We start from the raw sequence: 22,515 nt of genomic DNA on the forward strand, positions 1-22,515 counted from the left end.
TAGCTGCTGCGACGGTTGTTGTGAAAACAGGCAAATGATGGTTAAAGAAAAGAAATATCCAATTGGATTCCTTCCTGTAGATAACCCAATACCATATGTGGTATGTTACGACACTATGACAGAAAATGGTATGCTAGTGATCTTGCTCTTAAATACTGGAAAAAGGACAAGGAGATACAAATTGAATTGCTTATCCAACACAAAACCTGGCTTTGAATAGGTAATTGTTGTTTAAATGTGTAACCATAAACCCTGAGTGAATACGTTGTCTTTGTTTGGAATCTTGACATTTGATCCAGCTTTTCTGCAGAAAAAACGGAAAAACATCCATGATGCGGGAGGCAAGTCTTGAGTCAAATGCGGGAGAAAAACAAATGTTGTTCATCACAATGCTGGCTACATGGAGCTTGTGGCAGCTGTAGGCTAGCCGCTAGCATCTCTGCATGACGTGAAACGTAAGAGGCTGCCGTCTGGTCGACATGGTGTCAGCACTCCAGAAAGCCCTGGGCTGTTTGGGCTGGAGCACATGTTACACACACACACACACACACACACACACACGGATGTAATGGCTTACCGTGTGTATGTGTACATGTGCATGTGTGCGTGTGTTTGTGTGTATGTATGTGAATGTCTACATCATGCATTGGTGTATGAGCGTATACACGTATTTTTTGCGTAGGTGTGTGTAAGTGTGTCCATGTGTGTCTGTATATATGTGTGTGTGTGTCTGTATATAAGTGTGTGTGTGTGTGTGTGTGTGTGTGTGTGTGTGTGTGTGTGTGTGTGTGTGTGTGTGTGTGTGTGTGTGTGTGTGTGTGTGCGCGCGTGTGATTGCATGTGTGAGAGCGGTTTTCTAAATTAATGTCTGCAATCTGCATTGAGTGTGTATGTGTGTTGGTGTCTTTTCCGTGTAGGTTCATGTGTGTGTAAGTGTGTGTAAATGTGTGCTTGTGTGGGTATATTTATGAGTGCGAGGGCGTGCTGGGTGAGGGGAGGCCTATTAAAAAGCTGCCTGAGGAGAGGGCTTTCAGTGGGAATCGGCAGGGGGGCCGGGGCCATGGCAGGGGCCATTGTGTGTCAGAGTCCCATCCTGAGAGCCGGAATGAGAGGCATTCTCCTCTGCTCGGCTGGAAGACGTTGTACCACCACCGACCCCGGCTGTAATTAGAGACGCTCGGAGCCCACAACCCAGACAGAGGAAGGTAAAGGAGGGCTAGGAAGGAAGGAGGGGGGGCAGGGAGCGAATTAGAGAAACAGAGGTCGGGGTTAGGCGGGGAAAACATGTGGGAGGAACGACGTGTCATTTGGGGGGCAGTCTTCCACTTAACAATGGGATTCGCGGTGGCAGAAACCACGTTGGCACGTCTGATTGCAAGCACAGTGGACTGCGTGCGCGCTAACAACGGGAGGTCAAACGTGAAGCTCATCCCATGATTGGAGAACCGTTGGTGTCTAGAAACATGAAATGGCGATTGATTGTAATCACCGGCGCCAACACTGGGGTAGTCACGGGACGTGTGAGGCGTTTGGGGTTTTGGCCTGGCCGTATCCCTCTCACAGAACGCTTTCAAAGTTAGCTATATTTAGGAGATTGGCGACGTGCTCTCTGTGAAGACGATGTTTCACGGATTAGCCGAACAATGTGTATCTCTGACACAGTGGCCCTTAATGTAGGTAATGGTTTTGATTCAGGGTCATCATGAAGCAAATAAACACCGATATAAAGATGAGTCCATGAATGTGTATTTATCAGTGATCACTAAAACAGAGAAATTAGTCAGATAAACGTCGTAGGCTGCTTTCTCTGCCATGGTTTGCTCTATTTATGGCCTGTTAGGTTTATTTATCTTAAATGTGCTCATGGATGCAGCAGATAAACAAGGTGTCAGACTCAATCTATGGATAGCTCATTCTGCTCGATGTTTAATGACATTAAAGTTTGGGGCTTGCCATTCTGTGCACTTGGCCGTGTGTTAGTAGGCTTCAACATCAGATTGCTAATGCAGCAGCCACAGTGCTGGCAGTCAGTGACGTTTTCGGTTACATCCGCAGGGGGATTTTAAATGACGGTCCCATGAGGTTTCCCAGAAAGACTAACAGAAATAATAACGGTGGTGACGGTCATCATGACCTTTCTGTGTGTGTGTGTGTACTGGAACCTCCTTGTCATGAGCAGGTGCTTAGTTGATGACAGGGAATAAGACCTACAATAAGGCACCACAAGACTGAAACTCTCCTCCATTTCACCTTCAATACTCAAACATGCATGCACGCACGCACGCTCACACACACACGCAAGCACGCATGCACGCACACACACACACAGAAATGTGCACTCAAGCTTCGCGTGTGTGTGTGTGTGTGTGTGTGTGTGTGTGTGTGTGTGTGCGTGTGTGTGCGTGCATGTGTGTATGTGTGTAGCATGGAGGTATTAGGTTTTGTGAGTGTGTGTGTGCCTGTGTGCGTTTGTGTGTGTGTGTGGGGGGGTTTTGTGTGCGTTTGTGCGTGTATGGCGATGTCTGTGTATATGTATCAGACATGGCTATATTTGGACAGGCTCTCCAGTGTCTTAATCCCAGGCTCTGCTGTGTTCCACCTGATTACTCTGATCATTCACATCTGACAGGCCTGTTGTTAACCCTGCTCCACACACACACACACACACACACACACACACACACACACACACACACACACACACACACACACACACACACACACACACACACACACACACACACACACACACACACACACACACACACACACACAGGTATTGAGCTGGACAGGAAAATAAGCCTGTTGATGGAAAAGGTTACGGTCTTGTCTTTCCCATTCCCTTTCAGTGCTCCAGTGTAGTGACAACACACAACGTACAAAAAACAACCACCAGTACATGTTAAAGCTTGGCTCACACAGGTGTGTGTGTGTGTGTGTGTGTGTGTGTGTGTGTGTGTGTGTGTGTGTGTGTGTGTGTGTGTGTGTGTGTGTGTGTGTGTGTGTGTGTGTGTGTGTGTGGGGGACGGGGGGACGACCCTTGTCGTGTCTATGGGTTTGTTGATCTAAGCAGCGTCCCCTCTGTCCAGTGACCACCGTCCCCGCCCTCTTAGAGCGGCTCCTCCTGACAGACGCTGTGTGATCTTTGACACGTTATTGTCGCCGTCTGCGGATGCTGTTCAGTTTTCCGTGCCTGCAGGACCCAGAGATCTGGATTCAGCCACGACCCCTGTGACAGCCAGCAGCAGCAAATGACAATTATTAACAAGTGTGTGTGTGTGTGTGTGTGTGTGTGTGTGTGTGTGTGTGTGTGTGTGTGTGTGTGTGTGTGTGTGGTAGTTCACAGAGGGCTCGTGGGGGCAATTTCAAAATTGCAATATAAATATGAGGAACCTGACCTGACTTCACTCTCACCCGAGGAAAAAACACACCTCCTCTGAACCACAAGTCAAAACTTTTATTCCCAGCGCACATCTCTGTGGCCTAGAACACACATTGTGCATAGACAAAGAGCAGCAACTGTGGTCTACAGTACAGGGACAGCAGACAAAAGAATAAAACATAACGCATGTCAGGTAAGCCGTCTCTTTTTCCTCTCTCTCTCTCTCTCTCTCTCTCTCTCTCTCTCTCTCTCTCTCTCTCTCTCTCTCTCTCTCTCTCTCTCTCTCTCTCTCTCTCTCTCTCTCTCTCTCTCTCTCTCTCTCTCTCTCTCTCTCTCTCTCTCTCTCTCTCTCTCTCGTAATGATTCCTTTGACACCTGGGGACGTGTTCTTCTCTTACAGGTTAGCGCTCTGTGTCTTGGGTGACCCAACGTGGGGCCAGGGACCCATATCCCTTTACTAGAGGACGCCCCCTGCTCCAGGCACAGCTCCAGCCCAGGCCCAACGTCAAGGCCAGCCCCGCTATCCCATTGCCTGGAAAAAGAGACCTTGGCTGGGAGGTAACCAATGCCTGCATGCATAGAGGCAATGGGGAAATGACTGCCATTATCATTCGGCAAAAACAACAACATCTATTGTGTGCAAATATATATGAGAAGAAAACTAGAGAAGAAGAAGAAATAGTTAATAAATGCAAAAATGAAGGCAAATGGATCACAAAAGAGACTTGCATCTAGTAACTTCCACTGGTGATGTAGTCCTCTTGAGCACCTGGAAAAATGTGGGAAACGGTAAACCACTAGAGTCCTTATTTATTGACAATATATATACTGTATATATAATATATCGTTTGTAGTAGTAGTAGTCGATAGTCAAATCATCTAATGGCTATTGATTAGTAAGAAATGATATAACGTGAATCAACGTGACTAAAGCTGACATAAATACAACTTTGATACATAACACCGTCTGTGCAAATTAATTATTTTGCCTGAGTCACGTCTGATGGTTTTGCAATGGCAATGGTGGTGAGGATGACATTCCCCAGCGGACAACAGATCCCACGCTACTGCACAACGTCATCCAACTTCTTCTTTGGTTATTGTTGATTATATTTGTTCCTTAAATAGTGGGAGCATGCAATAATCCAACATTGTAATCCAGCCAACATGTAGTTGAACAGTAACTACTCAGCAGTACTCTGTGTCTCGGTCTGGCCTAGGCTGAATCTCTGCCAGGGTCTTTAGCACTGAGAGCTAAAGGGTGAAGGTGTAAGTCATTTTGATGAATACCTCTGCCCTTGGGCAATTTAGGTAGCACTTCCACGGGCTGTTTCTTCTCTGACAAATAGCCGGGGTGCTCAAATAAAAATAGTGGACGAGGTAACAGACTTCTCTCTGTTCCGCAAAGCAGGGCAGGAAGCGGACGATCGTCTAAGTAATTTAGTGCTATAGGTTGCTTGATTCACCGGATGAATACAAGTGGCTGTTGAAATAAGAGCCTTGTGTGGTGGCTAATAAGCACTCGTTCCTTTTTACCGAGTCATATAAATAGCCTCCACGCTGAATCCAAGCTAGCTGGACACAATTCAAACAAAACAAACAATCGTCTCCTCCCACATCTTTAGGCTTTTTCTTTCACTCTGTGTCTCTCCGTCTCTCGCTGGAGAAATAACGAGAACCATCCATCTCCAAGTCTCTCTCTCTCTCTCTCTCTCTCTCTCTCTCTCTCTCTCTCTCTCTCTCTCTCTCTCTCTCTCTCTCTCTCTCTCTCTCTCTCTCTCTCTCTCTCTCTCTCTCTCTCTCTCTCTCTCTCTCTCTCTCTCTCTCTCTCTCTCTCTCTCTCTCTCTCTCTCGGCAGCAACTGCTGTGTCCACCTGCAGAGGCCATCGGGCGTGAACCCTCTCTCTGGCTCTGTGGCGTGAATACTGATATGAGGAAGAGGATGATCAGGACCGTTCACCCTGAGAGAAGCACTGCAGAACCATGGCATCTGAAAACAGCTGCGTGAAGCACCCAACACGTGGGTGCTTGTTGTTATTATCATCATTCATATTGTTGTGGTTGTTGCTATTATCATTATGATTGTGGTTTTAACATACAATTATTCTCATCATTATTATTATATGAACACAACATAATGACCTTTTTATTAATAATTAGGATAAATGCTATAATCTTTTTATAAATGACCTATACTTTTTTTTTATAAATGACCTCACTACCATGTAGTAGCTAAAGATAAATGTACAACCACACCAATATAAACAGGTATGGAGGACGAAAGCTGCTTTCACACCGCCGCGCGGCATCTCGCCACCTCCATTCATTTCAATGAGGCAAGTGCGGCGGAGGGGCGGCGGTTACAAAAGCGTCTGTAGACCTTTTGTAAAAAAGGTGTAAAAACTTTCGGCGGCGGCAGCTGAACCCACCGGTAGCGAGGCGGTTACCAGGGTGGTTACCGCACCGCGGTGTGCAAGCACCTTAAGGCTACCGCCGCAAATCTTATCACGGATATATATTGTTCCACGTATCAACAAATGCCCTCAGAGGCAGCCAATCATTTATCAGGTTTTGGTTGAGTTCCTGCAATTGGGTCGCACAGCATCTTATTGCAAGTGAGGCCTATCGGACTACACTAGTGTTGCATTGGATCCAGCTGCCGAGGCGCTTGTTTCGGTCAGCACCCGAGTTCGATCGCTTCATTCACATACGCCAACAGATCCGTACCAGTGATTCAGACTTACCAAGGTAGACTAAGGGTGCACTCACACTAGGCAAGTTTGCCTGTTCCGTGCTGCAGGAAGATTCAGCACGATTCCCCCCCTCCCCACTCACCCCGCTGGCCCGTGGTCACACTGCTCCCAAAGGCCGTGGCCTGGGCACGATTGCTCCTTCATACATACGTCATCACGTCGTAATACGATAAATACGTCATCCCCAAGCGTGGCGTCGACTGAATGCTGTCGTCGGCCCAAATTTCAAGTAAACACTCGACTTCACTATCGTACCAACGTAAACCCACTCGTGAACCGCTTGCCGCCATTGTTTAAAATGATTGTTGTGGGGAAGAAGGGCATGGACCTATAAAGAAGGGTCACGCAAGGACTACCTCATCCAGCTCACATTGCGTATCCGCGCGTGTGCACGTGTCATCTCATTAGCATCTGTACTTTGGCCACGGCACACCTCTCCCAAGTGTGCTGTGGCCAAGGGGCTGTTCCGTGCTGGAATACGGATGGCGTGGTCACACTAGCCAAACGTTCTAGACTTTAGTATGCAAATAAGCTCGGGCACGGGGCCGCGGCCCTAGTGAGTGGCCCCTTAAAACAGACCAACATCTGAGCTTGTGAAAGCACCCTACAAGACAGCAAAGATGCAATGCATTGTTGAGCCTGCACTATATAACTGTCCCCATTAGCAGCCTCTAGTGGCTGAAATTGTAGCAACAGAGGTAGCTACATAATTCCCCTGAGATATTCCCATAGCGAATAGAGAAAAACTATCTGCATGATTTGACTAGTGGATGGGCGCGTATTTTTCTTGCTCAGATATTTTTGAATATACAGTAGCTACAGTAGAGAAGTTGCAGAGTGCAGGTTTTATGTAAGCTTAATTTTGTAACCTATTGTGGAACAGCGTTCTTAAGATCACCCTTTAAAGCCATGACCCAGCAGTGACCTTCGGTAAAAAAATATATGAAAAAAGACAGGCAAATGTCCGGCACAGATTGTCCACAAACTGTGCACCAAACGGCCAGGCCAGGCCAGATGGTCAGAGGCATGGCTGGCCGTCAGTGGGCTCCTGTTCTCCTCCAAGGGAAAAAACAACACATTCAGCACACTGACAGACAGTGTATCCCAATACATATCACCCATACATGCACAGACACACACACACACACACACACACACACACAATATGTGTGTGTGTGTGTGTGTGTGTGTGTGTGTGTAGACAATATGGTCAGTAGAGGGCTTTTAGTGTAGTATCTTCCCGCCTCCTTACAATACGTAAGAAACATTATGCCCAACTTCACCACCCCATTAACCCCCTTGCTTCTCCTTCTTTCCATTCTCTGCTCACAGCAATTAAGCAAATGGGCATTAATTAATCGCTATGGGCAACAGGACACAGAAGGAGTGGAGCAGACTGGATGGATGGACTGCTGAGAGAGAAAAACACAAACACACACACACACACACACACACACACACACACACACACACACACACACTCGCAAATGTAACCACTACACAAATGCAAAGATAGATTCTAGCAAAACCTGCATAATGTACTTGCCTGAACGGAAGGCTATTTAGGCACACATACAAGTACAGAAAGGCAAAACACACAAATATTGAAACAATAAACCCAGATTATGGCCATTTCTGGAGACATCAATCGATTGTTGCCTGAATGAAATAAATAAAAACAGTCAAATGAATGGTTGAAAAAATAGGTTTGCTAATTTATTCCAATCGTAAACAAGTGCTGAGCTGCTGGTTTTTCCTTACAAAACGCTTGGCCGGGAACCTTTCCTCTGGCTTTCTGCGATTACAGCTGGACCACTCGATAGTACACAACCCAGTCTATCAAGGAGAGACTGCTGACAGATCGTTTCTCGGACATAAACTGTAAAGTGGGCTATTGGTGATCGGCAGAGCCCTGATATTCTCTATTGTATTGAGTAAATTGGTCTTTATATCATTACAGGACCCAGTGTGTGTGTGTGTGTGTGTGTGTGTGTGTGTGTGTGTGTGTGTGTGTGTGTGTGTGTGTGTGTGTGTGTGTGTGTTAGTATATCTTCTTTTTATAGCCAACATAGACAACCGAGGCAACAATTGATTTACTTATAGTCTACAATCAACCATCTCTTGAAGACTTGGGCCAGATGTAAGTGGTTCTGAATTTGTTAAATATTTTGTCCCATTCAAGCACTATTACCCTCTCTCCACTAGAGGGCAGACGTCTCGATCAACACAACAATAAACTGCAGATGATTAATTAATAGACTTGGCATGAATCACTGCCTTGACCGTCAGTCGGACCACAACATCACCATCCTACTTTATGATCCAGACCATGTTGCCAGGGTTTATGTGTGTGTGTGTGTGTGTGTGTGTGTGTGTGTGTGTGTGTGTGTGTGTGTGTGTGTGTGTGTGTGTGTGTGTGTGTGTGTGTGTGTGTGTGTGTGTGTGTGTGTGTCATCCTCCTGTGCTTTGCATGATCTCATCCTGACTTGTTTTGTTGTGCGTCAGCAGCAGAAGGAAGGTGGTAGGTCAGGGACCAGGGTCACATGGGACAGGACCTCACGTGACAGAGACGCTGCGGCAGCACTGTCACAGGATGAGGGTTGCTTATTGCCTCACGTGTGTCAGGTTCCCTCAGCATGCAATAGTCTGCCTGCCAGACTATAAACGTGGGCACCTCTATGTTTTATCACAGGATATGACTTTATCATATGGGCTCGCAATTGTAAGTGCTTGGCACTTGTTTCTATGAAAGTCTGCAATACATCTTGTTTTCGCTTTCTTCTGATAAACAGTTTTTTCTGCTGGTCTTACCTTTGCAGTTCCCTCTTGAGGATCAATGAATAACGTTTTGTCTTGTGACCTGCATTGCTGTAAAACAGAGCCTTTGCTTTTCAACCTGTGAAACGTTATTCTAGAGCAAACAGATGAGGAGTTACTTACAAAGTAAGCTATCCAAACCTTTCAAAACCACAAGAAAACCAAAGTTAACAAAATGCTACCTACCAGCTATACAAAGCAACCCTGGTGAAAAATGAACGACTTATTGACTAAATGGATTCATTTGTTTCGCCCGGTGCACATGTATAATCTAATCTCCCTTCCTTCATTAAGATAATTAGTCGGAGAGGCAGGGACAAGAAAGCGTAGAAAAACCAGCTAGCGTAATTTAATTATGGAGGTTTTTGGACGTGGTCTATGTAACCAACACACACACACACACACACACACACGCACAATTATTGTGTGATTGAGCAGGGTTGTTGTAGTATGTTGTGTAGTTGTTGCGTATGTAGAATGTAACAGTCCAAAATCGATTCAGTATTTAAGCTTGACAAAAGTCAAAGACACTGTACTTTGCAGTGAACCAAGTAATTGCAACACACATTTGGATGTGAATGATGGCTTCAGACAATTTGAGAATTTAAAACACAAGCAGCGTAGTTATTTACATTCACCACTAGGGAGCACTGTGTAACTAGTATTATGCAGAACACGACATACAGTGACTGAGCTGGTTTATTGGCATGCCCACTCAAATCGAATACATGTGTTAATTTTGGCGGCGGAGTGGGGGGCGACGACGACGACGACACAATCCTTTCATAGTCCTGTTTCATTGTTGAATGAAACATAAAGTCATGTTAACATGTTAATAATTCCATGAACTCGCCAAATAACAATGATTTGCTTCAGGTGTCGATTGTAATATAGATGGTTGAAGATTGGCAGCCGTGTAGAAAATGGCTGATTCAAAAATTCTAGAAATATACTTATTTGAATCACTTCAAATTAAAACATTGACGCAAAAATGTATGTATTCTCTGGTAGGAGAATGTAAGTAAGGTAACCCTTCCTATTTCTAGCAAAAACTATGTTCAAACTGTATAGGAAAAATGCATCATAGCATAAAGGATAAGTAGGCCTATACAGTTTACAGCCAAACTGCGTAGCCTTGAAGGCTTTTGCTCATAAGCATATTGCCAGTTGTTTGATTAATATAGTGTATTTGTGTGTGTGTGTGTGTGTGTGTGTGTGTGTGTGTGTGTGTGTGTGTGTGTGTGTGTGTGTGTGTGTGTGTGTGTGTGTGTGTGTGTGTGTGCGCTATTGCTCAATGTATGTGTGCATGCTTGCAAGTGTGTGTGAATGTTTGCGTATGTTTTTGTGTTGTATGCAAAAGAGGTGTGGAGTAAAGTCAATCATTGCGAAACTGTCAACGTCAGAGATAGGATCTCCTCTTAAAAGCATGCAATGGTATGAAGAAGTAGACAATCACTGACTTCATTCCAGTAATCATTTGGGAATCTCATTCGACCGGTTAGTTTATCCCTTTCAAACAATGGGCGTAGGTTAACAAAAAAACATTTGGGATAATTGTGTCTATTTTGGCCTTAATACAACCTTATTATTAAGAGAAGGAACTCTGTCCTCCAAAGACCATGACACTCAACAACACACAAAAGTAATGAGCAACGGTGTAGCACCATCAGGAGTTCATTTTTAGTCTGTACACCAGATGGCGCCACAACAACATTCGGCCACCGTGAAGCCGTAAAATAAACTAAATTATGAATCGTGCCCACATGGGCTTCTCTAAGATATTTCCACTGAGTTTGACTCTCCAATTGGAGGTCAAGGGCTGGTGTTCGAGAAACAGCCACGTAAGCTTTTAAATGAAACCCTTCTGCCTCATTTTCTTTCTTAACAACCATAATAAATCAGAAAAGTCAACACCAGGGAGGCAGTAAGGCAGGGCCTGCCACTTGTTTCCAGTTAGTTTGGTATTGATTCTCCGTCTTCCTTGTGATAGCACTATAACCATCTGACCTGATTGCTGCAATAACCACACTGGCCTCATATCCAGCAGGCATCGCCCTTGCATTAGAGGGAGAAGGGGAGAGAGAGAGAGTGAGAGAGGGGGAGAGAGCGGGACAGGGAGATTAATGCCACAAGCTGAGTGACCTCGGAGAGTGGCCTGGGGTATCTCTGGAATGTCACACAACTCTGAACCTTGGGTCCCACTCATCTCATAGCAATAAAATGTCCATTATGTTTTCTCTTAATAAAAAAGTAAAATAAATATGTACGAATAGCAGTGTCTTGCAATATCAGTAGGCGCCTACCAAGTGTCTCCTACCAAAGACTATGCTCTCATTGTTATCAATAGTAAAAAACATTTGGAGATATAACAATTCACTTTGTAACACCGACAGAGCTTTATAAGACGATGAGCTTTATAAGAGGATCTCGGATTCATCTTGTGTTGTTGTTTTTTATACCTCTTAATACCTTTCAATTATTTCCACTAGGCTTGGGCAGTATCTATTTTTTCCTACCTTCATACCACCTTGACATTTCACCGTGTACGGTATATTATGGTATTTCTGTAAAAGAATATATTAAAATGATAAGAAAAAAACATTAAAGCTGAGGTGCTGGTGATAGAAGAGAATTTATAAGATGTCGGAAAAAATGTAATAGAAAGAGACATGCTGTATGATTGATGGTATTGAATATCATAACTTCTGTATTTCTCCCCTAATACTCCTAGTATGCCATAATACCGTGATACTGCCCAAGCCTAATTTCTGACCACTTTCAGCAACAAACCCAGGAGATTTTCCTGAGCACTCTAGTTGAAAAGTCTAGTGACACCATATGAATATAAGATGCATGATCATTTGGTTTGTCCTCATTTTGAGGGATTTATTGTGATCTAACAAGCATCAATGTGATTTCTTAGACAGACATCACACATATTTTTTACATACACTCTGCAAACTGCAAATACAGAGGAAAACAACAACATAGAAAAATATGTTGTCCAACATAATCAGAGGTAATAGCAAACAGGGAAATCAAATGATTCCTTAGATTTATCTTTTACCAAGCGTTTACATCATTTAATTTTAGGAAAACCATTAATTGTTTAGCTTGTTATTCAGTTGTTAAGTTCAGAAGGAGTACTCACAACACTCCTTTCGTCCAACTGGATGACCTAATAATTCCTCCATGTTGTTAATTAAAGGCAAAAGAATCCTTCATACATTTACATGAAGACTTATTTTCATAATAAGACAATATTGCTTTGATTGACAATAACACAAATCAAAGCTAATTGATATCCTTCAACAACAGTCCCTTGATGTTGATGTATTATCTTTCCCACTTTCATATTAGCTAAAAAATCTCAGTTTTTATCAGCTGGTTGAATACAACAATTTACAACAACCCTTTTATTTCAAACAAAAACAAAAAACATTCACCTCAACACATTCAAATTGTACCCAGATCTTAAAGTCATACTCCAAAATAAAACATGCACAAAGACTTGATAGTTGTGCTCATACATCTTACAGGGAAACATGATACCTTCAACCATAATAATTCTTCTTTAATGTGATTATTATTATCCAAATACAAACAGATTCTGACCAAATTTGAAAGGGTTATTGCATGAGTTCTGCTGTCAGGGAGAACAGGCCTCTTTGCTATAGAGCATTGTTTGCTGGTTGTTTGGCTGACTTTGTAAACAGTCAAACGCTTCCATGCCTTACTAAGAGTGAGAAGTGCTCAGTGAATGCTATGAATGCTCATGAAATACATTGTCATCGTAACATTTGGATTATTTGTGCAATGGGGGTTCGTCCTGGAAATCTGTGTGATAATTTGTCAACATTTGTATCCAATATCTGCTGCCACTGAAACGTTGCACTGTTTTAAAAAAGTGCAGCAGGAGGCCTAGCATAAATCATTAGCAATACAATCCTTGAACACATGGAAAATCTTGTGTTTGCATTTGTTGATCGATTCCTGAGGGGTTTGTAGACAAAATCAAATTGATTTTAATGAACCAGGCATGTCCAATCAATCCAAGAGAAATTGAGTTAGTCCACTTTCAAGAGAAACGTGACCCTGCATTTAAGTACAGAAGTGGCCATGCTCAACCTCATCCACGCCTGTCCTGTGCGTCTTCCTCAAATGCGTCGTTGACGTAGCGGTGCTGATGTTCCTGTGGCTCGGGGGTTTGTGGGCCGGTCAGTGGCACCTCATACAGGGGCTCCCCTCCGGACACCGTGATCACAGTGACATCTGGTGGCGGATACGAGTAGGTGTTGCTGACCTCGTTCTTTTCGTCCTCATTTTCGACCCCAAGAGCCTTGAGGATGTCGCACTTGCACATGGGGCAGGTCCTTTTCTCCAGGAGCCAGGGTTCGATGCACGCCTTGTGGAAGATGTGACCGCACGTCAGAACAGTGATCACGTCCCCCGCCTTGTAGGACTCGATGCACACAGCGCACGTCTGAGCGTCCAACCCCGTCTCCGGGTCGCCCCTCTTGACCGTGCGCACCACCAGCTGCTTGATGGCCTTCTTGGCGTCCTTCTTAAGCCTGTCATCGGAGCGCCTCTGCATCCGCAGGTTGACGAGCCGATGGGCAGAAACAAACACAAAATAGCCAATGGACGCCCCTGTCACGATAAAGAAGGCGATGGACAGGAAGTAGAGCCAGTAGGTGTCCATCCAGGGGCCGTGAGGATTACCCAAGTCAATAACCATTTCTATAGGGATTCCCATATTGACCAGTTTGTTGATCTCCAGCCCTATCCCATTTCCGATCATGATGGCCGCCATCCCAGGGGCGTCTGGGTGTGACATTTGCATGGTTTCGTTCCTGGTCCCCTCCACGTTGTACACCACAATGGCAGCAGCCCCTTCTGCCTGGGCCCCTTTTATCTTTTCGCTGAAGGTGCAGTTGCCCCTCTTGACGAGGGCTATCCAGGGGGGTATGCTGTTGTTGCGGCTGTAGATAGGGAGCCCACCACAGCCCGTTGGGTCTTGAATAGGCATCATCAGACGTCCGGAAGCCCCCTCCAGGGGGGAGTTGCGGCCATACACACCACACTCACAGTAACGCTTTATGGTCAAATTGGTTTGGATGTCCAGGTAGCTTATTTCCAACAAGGCCGACCAGAACACGGACGCCGCGGAAGCCTGAACAAGTCCGGACGACAACACCAGGAAGAGCACACATTGCCCTACCTTTAGATCCATGGCAACGCTTTTCTCTCAACAAAAAAACATGAAACGCTTTCCGTAAAGGGAGTAACTTTAAACACTTGTTTCAGAGTTGTCCAGTTTTTATGTTCCAGTTGTTGTTGTCGTTTGATCGACGGCGATCGGGATAGTGCTAGCGTTTCACCCAACCTGCTCTCGATGGTAATCTGATATGAGCCTCTTGTAACATAACACTGCTCTGCGTCAGCCACTCACCTCTCGTTATCTGCCTGGACCTTGAACAGTGAGCACTCCTCTCACAGTGCAAGTCACTGGCACTTAACAAGTTGAAGTTCTGAACTGTTTTGAAAGCCAAACGAACGCAAGCCAATAAGAAAGGGGAAAGACGATAACTGAATGATAAGGCATATATGTACAGGACAAAGTCATAAAGACAAGGAACTTGTGTTATAAGTTTTGTGTTAACTTTTCCATTCGTCATGCTCACAGGGAGAAATCTGTGAGGCTGAATTTCTTGTTAAACTTGTTTCTCTTGTCCCTGAAATGTGAGCTCATGTTGTTGAGTTTGAGCAAGATGGGAAGCTTGTTCTACCAGCCAGGCAGCTCTTTAATCTTAGAAAGGAGAAGTGTATCTTTTCTATCAGAATGGAGAAGTGTCTCCAATCTCCATTCTGAACTTTTCATGACATCCAAATTAATGCAAACACGGGTGACCACAAGGTGGCCAGTAAATACATGAGACAATGGAACCTAGATTTTGCATGTGCTTTACAGACTAATGTTAGTTGAATAGGTCATGGGTTGTATTATTTTGCAAAACAATGTAAGGAAATAATGAGCTCTCCAAGCCTCATAGCTACGAGGAACATCTGAGACGGTACAGGATTCTGCCACCCATAGGCATTTTTTTCAACAGAGGAACATTTAAATTTCTTCCTCCCTCAACCAACCTCCCTTCAACTCCCTCTCACTCTCTTTCTCTATCTCTCTCTCTCTGTCTCTTTCTCACTCTCTTGCTCTGTACCGCACGTGTGAACACACACTCATCAATGCAAACATTAAAGGTCCCATGGCATGCTACTTTATGGATGCTTATATATAGGTGTTTGTGGGCCCTTAATACAGTATTTGAAGACGTTCAAGAAATTCAGCATTGGTGCAGAATTACAGCCACTGCAAGCCAGGATCGGATCGGCCTGCACGGGAAAATCCCGATCCAGTTTGTTTTCAAAACTCCGGTCCGTGTTTTCGAGCGCACCAATGTAGGAAATCCATTCCAGTTTTTTTCAGCTTTTCCCCCCAAATCCGGTCCGCGTTGTTCAGCACAGCTAGCGCACCCCGAGTGTTGGCTTTTTAAGCCTTGGTTTACACTCTTGGTGTTCAAGAGCAGAGCACTGATGCCAATTCAGTGTGTGTGTGGTAATTTGACTATTTTCTAATCAGGTTTTGTGTGTGTTGCTTTTATATATGATGTTATATTGTTTAAAATATTGTTTACACTCTTGTTGTTCAAGAACAGAGCACTGATGCCAATTCAGTGTGTGTGTGTGTGTGGTAATTTGACTATTTATTATTTTGTCTATTTTGTGTTTATTTAACCCTGAATAAACAGGTCAGCTTCTCATTACCATCTATTGTGGATTATTCAAACTAACCTAATTAAGTTGGCTAGTTGTTCTTAAGAGTAAAACCCTTTTCAACATGAGTAGTACTACAAAATAAGTAAATATCTTTAATCTTTAATACATGCTTGGATCGGCCGGTATCGGTATCGGCCTATGCTAAAAGCTACAATATCGGTATCGGATCGGAAGTGCAAAAAGCTGGATCGGGACATCCCTACCCACAATGAGCTTTCCACAAACGTGCTGTTTTTTTAGAAGCGGGTAAAGGTAGAGGGCAGAGGTGTGGCTCTGTGCAGCTTGTGGCCACAGTACCATGCGCTAGTGTTTAGATTGGATGTATAGTAATTGCTCGGATTCATTCATTCATCATCCGGAGGCGCACACAGCTTTCGGCCGTGTTCTGTAAATAAACACGCTGGGTGCTCCGGCAGGAGTCCTGGAGCTCTATATCAAAGCTGCCGGGGCACCACCGCCACGGAAGTGACGGCAGCGGGCAGCGCCGAAGCGGTTGTGCCTCGCGGTGGCGGTGCCTTGGTAGCGAGCAGCGGGCAGCACGGAGGCACCTACGCCCCGCAGCCGTGGTGCCTCGCGGCGGTGGAAAGATTCCAAATCGGCGTGCCTGAGCTTTCTTTTTTCAAGGAAGAGCAGGATAGCCAGTGCTCGTTTTACACCTGACACCATTTCTAGCTACTGGGGGACTATAGGCAGGCTAAGGGAACTCATATTACTGTCAGAAAACGTCATAATGTTTAACAAAAACACCTTCATGGGCGGCTAGGCAAAGGATCAATAAATAACAATGCATCTTGCCAAAGGGCTATTTTCTTTCTTACAATTATCGATCATAAATATTTAACGTAACTAAACAAGTTAGATTAAAAAAAGGAAATTAAATTCAAAGTCTTCAAATTGCAGCATGGACATGATTAATTGGTAAATACTGGCATCTGCTGGCAGCATTCAAGGTGGTTTAAACAGTATCCATTGCTTGCAAGCTGCGAAACAATCACAGCCAACACTTTAAAAATATCATGGAATTTTATGATAACTTAAAAGCAATTTCTAATAATAATAATGATTAGAATATTTTTTATTATTAAAGAGAAATATTAAAGAGACATTGTTAAACATGCTGTTCCAACAACACTTTGTCGCTGCTGTTAGATTTAGGTGACATGGGACTTTAATGTACAAAAACATGTCTGAACAATTATGCTACCACATGATCCAAACGTTCACTGAGACAGGGACCGGGGTTGCATATGGTGAGACCTGCCACCCTAAAATAAAAAAGAAGAGAACCACCTGCAGCTCAACATCGGCAAGACCAAGGAGCTGGTGGTGGACTTCCGATGGAGCAGGAAGCCCACCAACCCCCATTACCATCCAAGGGGTTGAAATAGAGGCGGTGGACGCGTAACAGTTCCTTGGAGTGCGCATTAACAATAAGCTGGACTGGACAGACAACACAGAGGCCCTCTATAGGAAGAGTCAGAGCAGACTCTTCTTCCTGAGGAAGCTCAGGTCATTTGACGTGAGTGGCAGGCTACTAAATATGTTCTATCAGTCTGTGGTAGCCAGCACACTGTTCTTTGCTGAGGCGTGCTGGGGAGGAGGCTTCAAGGCTGGGGAGTACAACAAACTCAACAGAGGAGAGGAAGGCTAGCTTTATTGTGGGACTAGAACTGGACAGTCTGGAGGTAGTTGTGGAGAGGATGAGGGACAAATTCAAGTCCATTTTGGGTAAACCCCTACCATCCCCTCTATGTTGAGCTGGCCAGATGGACAGCACCTTTAGCCACAGATTAATTTCCCCCAGGGGCAAGACAGAGCTCTTCAAGTGCTCCTTTGTGCTAGCAGCCTTTAGGCTGTCTGTATGTGTCTGCATATGCATGTCTGTCTTTTTTGTATGAGTGTATATGTGCAGTCCATAAATATTGGGACATCGACACAATTCTAATCTTTTTGGCTCTATACACCACCACAATGGATTTGAAATGAAACGAAGTGCTTTAACTGCAGACTTTCAGCTTTAATTTGAGGGTCTTTACATCCATATCAGGTGAACGGTGTAGGAATTACAACAGTTTGTATATGTGCCTCCCACTTTTTAAGGGACCAAAAGTAATAGGACAATTGGCTGCTCAGCTGTTCCATGGCTTGGTGTGTGTTATTCCATCATTATCCCATTTACAAGGAGCAGATAAAAGGTCTAGAGTTCATTTCAAGTGTGCTATTTGCATTTGGAATCTGTTGCTGTCAACTCTCAATATGAGATCCAAAGAGCTGTCACTATCAGTGAAGCAAGCCATCATTAGGCTGAAAAATCAAAACAAACCCATCAGAGAGATAGGAAAAACATTAGGTGTGGCCAAATGAACTGTTTGGAACATTCTTAAAAAGAAAGAACGCACCGGTGAGCTCAGCAACACCAAAAGACCAAGAAGACCACGGAAAACATCTGTGGTGGATGACCGAAGAATTCTTTCCCTGGTGAAGAAAACACCCTTCACAACAGTTGGGCAGATCAAGAACACTCTCCAGGAGGTAGCTGTATGTGTGTCAGAGTCAACAATCAAGAGAAGACTTCACCAGAGTGAATACAGAGGGTTCACCACAACATGTAAACCATTGGTGAGCCTCAAAAACAGGAAGGCCAGATCAGAGTTCGCCAAACAATATCTAAAAAGGCCTTCACAGTTCTGGAACCACATCCTATGTACAGATGAGACAAAGATCTACTACTTGTACCAGAGTGATGGGAAGAGAAGAGTATGGAGAAGGAAAGGAAATGCTCATGATCCAAAGTATACCACCTCATCATCAGTGGAGCATGGTGGTGTTAGTGTCATAGCGTGGGCATCATGTATGGCTGCCAATGGAACTGGTTCCCTTGTATTTATTGATGATGTGACTGCTGACGAAAGCAGCAGGATGAATTCTGAAGTGTTTCGGGCAATATTATCTGCTCATATTCAGCCAAATGTTTCAGAACTCATAGGATGGCATTTCACAGTGCAGATGGACAATGACCCGAAGCATACTGCGAAAAGCAACCAAAGAGTTTTTTAAGGCAAAGAAGTGAAATGTTATGCAATGGCAAAGTCAATCACCTGACCTGAATCCGATTGAGCATGCATTTCACTTGCTGAAGACCGAACTGAAGGGAAAATGCCCCAAGAACAAGCAGGAACTGAATACAGTTGCAGTAGAGGCCTGGCAGAGCATCGCCAGGAATGAAAACCAGCGTCTTGTGATGTTTATGCGTTCCAGACTTCAGGCTGTAATTGACTGCAAAGGATTTGCAACCAAGTATTAAAAAGTGAAAGTTTGAGTTATGATTGTTAATTTGTCCCATTACTTTTGGTCCCTTAAAAAGTGGGAGGCACATATACAAACTGTTGTTATTCCTACACCGTTCACCTGATTTGGATGTTAAAGGCCCACTATGCAACTTCGGGCATTTCTTCGCTGGTTTTGGCACGCACATTTCTCTACAGCTTTGTAGTAGATATTTCACAACACTGTCGTAACAACTCGACGACCCTTCCCCATGCACTTCTACGCGAGCCATGTGCATTTGTTTTCAAAGAAGCCGGCGAATGCGTGGAGCCATGTCCGAAGTAGATGTTCATAAAGTGTAGGCAAAAAAATGGTGTATTTGTATTGCAATAAACATAAATCCATCCTTTTTTATAGTTGACGGGGAGAATTTAAATCCTAGATTATAATTGTTTTATCTTAGGTTGAACAGAACAATCAGTGTAAGAGGTTTGGCCAACATAATAATCTAAATAAACAAGAACCTGGATTCGGGGATTCAGTCTGTATCTGGTGGACGAGACAGACGAACAGCAAAACACCCCTGGAAACAAAGGTGTTTATATGGTTGCAACCAAGCAAGCTAGAAACATACAGGGCTCACAACAAAACGGTCGAGAAAACAATTTTTACAGGGCTCACAACAAAATGGTTGAGCAAACACATTTGTACAGAGACTATCAACATCAAGAATACCACGAAGACAAAGTTCACCCAAGGGTACTTTCAATTTCAAAAGCAACACAGCCGAGTCGGCGTCTGATTTGCAGTCTTCTTTTTCTTTCAGTTCACGCTATTCCTGAAAAGCTTTCCCAACGTTTACTCGTGTCTGGTCTCTCTGTCGGTCAGTCTGCCTTTTCTCTTCTTCTGTTCCTCCGACATTGGGTTTCTCTGTCTCTTTTTAGTCGGCTGATCTATGATGAATATAACAATCCCTTAGTTACTTGTGTTTATATCGAGCCGGTTCCGTGTTTGGGGGTCTGTGCCGTAAAGCAATTCGTTACTTCGCGAGACCCGAGACTCCCGCGAGAGTGGGCGGCGGGTCACCGGCAGAAACATATTCCTTTTCTCCGCCAAGATGCGCAAGGGGGAGTCGAAACAACGAACAATCAAACAAAAATGTATAATAGAACCATCGCAATGACTCTTAGCCTGTTATATTAAGGTAAATCAAGCCAAAAAAGTTGCATAGTTCCCCTTTCACTCGTGTCTGATCTCTTTTCTGGTCCATTCTTCTTTTGTTCCACCGACAGTCGCCTCTTGGGTCCCTTATCAGTCGATTGATCCATGATGAATGCAACAATTGCCTCGCAACTGGCTGTTTATATCTAGCCGGTGCCATGTTTGGGTGTGTGTCTGTGCCGTAAAGCATTTTCGAAACTACAATCTGACTACATTTTCGAGGATACTTCCGCTGCGTCACATCCGGATTGTCTCGGTCCGAACAGATCAAGTTGCATATGCGCTTTTTCACTGGAGAGGCGACATGGGTAAATGACACACCCACCAATCGACCCAGAAATGGATGCAGAACCATCAGCATAACTCTCAACCTGCACACTTAATGTAATTTTGGCTAAAAAAGTTGCATAGTGGGCCTTTAATATCCTCAAATTAAAGCTGAAAGTCTGTAGTTAAAGCACATCTTGTTCGCCTCATTTCAAATCCATTGTGATGGTGTAGAGCCAAAAAGATTAGAATTGTGTCGATGTCCCAATATTAATGGACCTGACAGTATGTATATGTCTATATGTGTATATATGTATGTATGTAGTATGTGTGTGTTTATGTGTATGTGTATATATTAGGGGTGTAACGGTACACGTATTTGAACCGAACCATCACGGTACAGGCACTTCGGTGCGGTTACAGAGGTGTACCGCGGTCCGTAAATGTGGCGTACATAGTGTTAATATGGCGAATGTAAAGGCTTGTTTTGCGGTGCGGAACTTAAAACTTGAAGTCGGAGTTCTCCCCGGACCGTTTAGCCTTATTAGGCTCGGCTCGCACGTGCGCGAACTCCGCGTAGTAGCAGTAGCAGAGCGCGATCGCGACTGTGTGTGGATTGATGTCTACTAGCGAACTGGGAGCGAACTGCATGGCGAGCGACAACAGAAAACCGGAGCTTGAAGATGCCCCCCTGTCATTTAAATCCCAAGTGTGGGAGAACTTTGGATTCCAGGTTAATTATCACAATGGGGAAAGACGAGTGGACAAGTCGAAAGCTGTGTGCAGACATTGTTCAACAGCGATCGTCTATGCAAATGGAAACACATCAAACTTGCACAAATTTTCGCCCCCGGTACAATTTTAACGTGACGGCACCATCCAGGTGTTACTGTCACCGCTGCAAAATGAAAAAAAGTTGTTCAAATCGTTCAAACCCAGCTCCCTACACTATTTAATCAACCCCTACACCTGTCTGGGAATTCAGAACGGGCAAATGCCATCACCAGGTCTATTGGTGTTTTCATTGCCTCTGACCTACGAGAGGCAATGAAAACACCAATAGATTATAAAATACATAAGCTGTAATTTAAGTTAAGGCTGCAGTTGCACTTTTATTTAATGATTGATTATATTTATGAGAACTTCAGAGCTTTAGAGAGCTGCAGGAATATGTTACAAACTCTTTGTTTACATACCAGCTTAAAGAGCCTAGACTGAGCATTAAAACTGGATTTTTCATTAATTTTATGTTAGGGTTATTGGAGAATTGCATCATTTTATTTGTATGTTTCATACTGACAGCTAAAACTGTTGTGTTTAATTCGTTACTAATTAAACTTATGTTCGTTCTGTCAAGCAATCCGTTTTTTCACCATAACTATGAACCGAACCGTCCTGTACCGTACCGTGACTTCAAAACCGAGGTACGTACCGAACCGTGACTGTTGTGTACCGTTACACCCCTAGTATATATATATACGTGTATATATGTACGTGCAGATAGGTGTGTGTGTGTGTGTGTGTGTGTGTGTGTGTGTGTGTGTGTGTGTGTGTGTGTGTGTGTGTGTGTGTGTGTGTGTGTGTGTGTGTGTGTGTGTGTGTGTGTGTGTGTGTGTGTATACTTGATCACTGGACTACTTTTTCTCTTTGTTTACAATGAATCTTGATAAACATTGCATTTGCACTTTATAATTTACACTTTATGCTTTACACTTTTATAATTTATAATTTAAAACTGTTTATACCGTCTATTTTGTTTGCCCTATTTGTTGTAGTTTGTTCTGTTTGTCTTGTCTTCTCCTTACTTTTAGCATTTCGTTTAGCATTTTCCCTTAGCATATACTTTTGTTTGTATTAGTACTTTGTATTCTTATTGTATTGTACTTCTTTTTTTTCCACAGGAATATTGTATTCCTGTGTTTTCCCACTGCTGCTGGGCTATTGCAACAAAGCAATTTCTACGGGGCATTG

At 43.9% G+C, this 22,515-nt stretch overlaps 1 protein-coding gene across 1 annotated transcript; it reads right to left on the reverse strand.

The window, feature by feature from the left end:
- Positions 1-11,809: 11,809 nt before the first annotated feature.
- LOC132471662 (E3 ubiquitin-protein ligase RNF128-like) lies at positions 11,810-14,649 on the reverse strand. Its single transcript, XM_060070888.1, has one exon. It carries the CDS (start codon positions 14,183-14,185, stop codon positions 13,082-13,084), a length of 1,104 nt encoding a protein of 367 aa, XP_059926871.1. The 5' UTR covers positions 14,186-14,649; the 3' UTR covers positions 11,810-13,081.
- Positions 14,650-22,515: the final 7,866 nt, after the last annotated feature.

Source organism: Gadus macrocephalus, chromosome 14 (genome assembly GCF_031168955.1).
Source record: "Gadus macrocephalus chromosome 14, ASM3116895v1".
In the NCBI taxonomy this organism is placed as follows: Eukaryota; Metazoa; Chordata; class Actinopteri; order Gadiformes; family Gadidae; genus Gadus; species Gadus macrocephalus.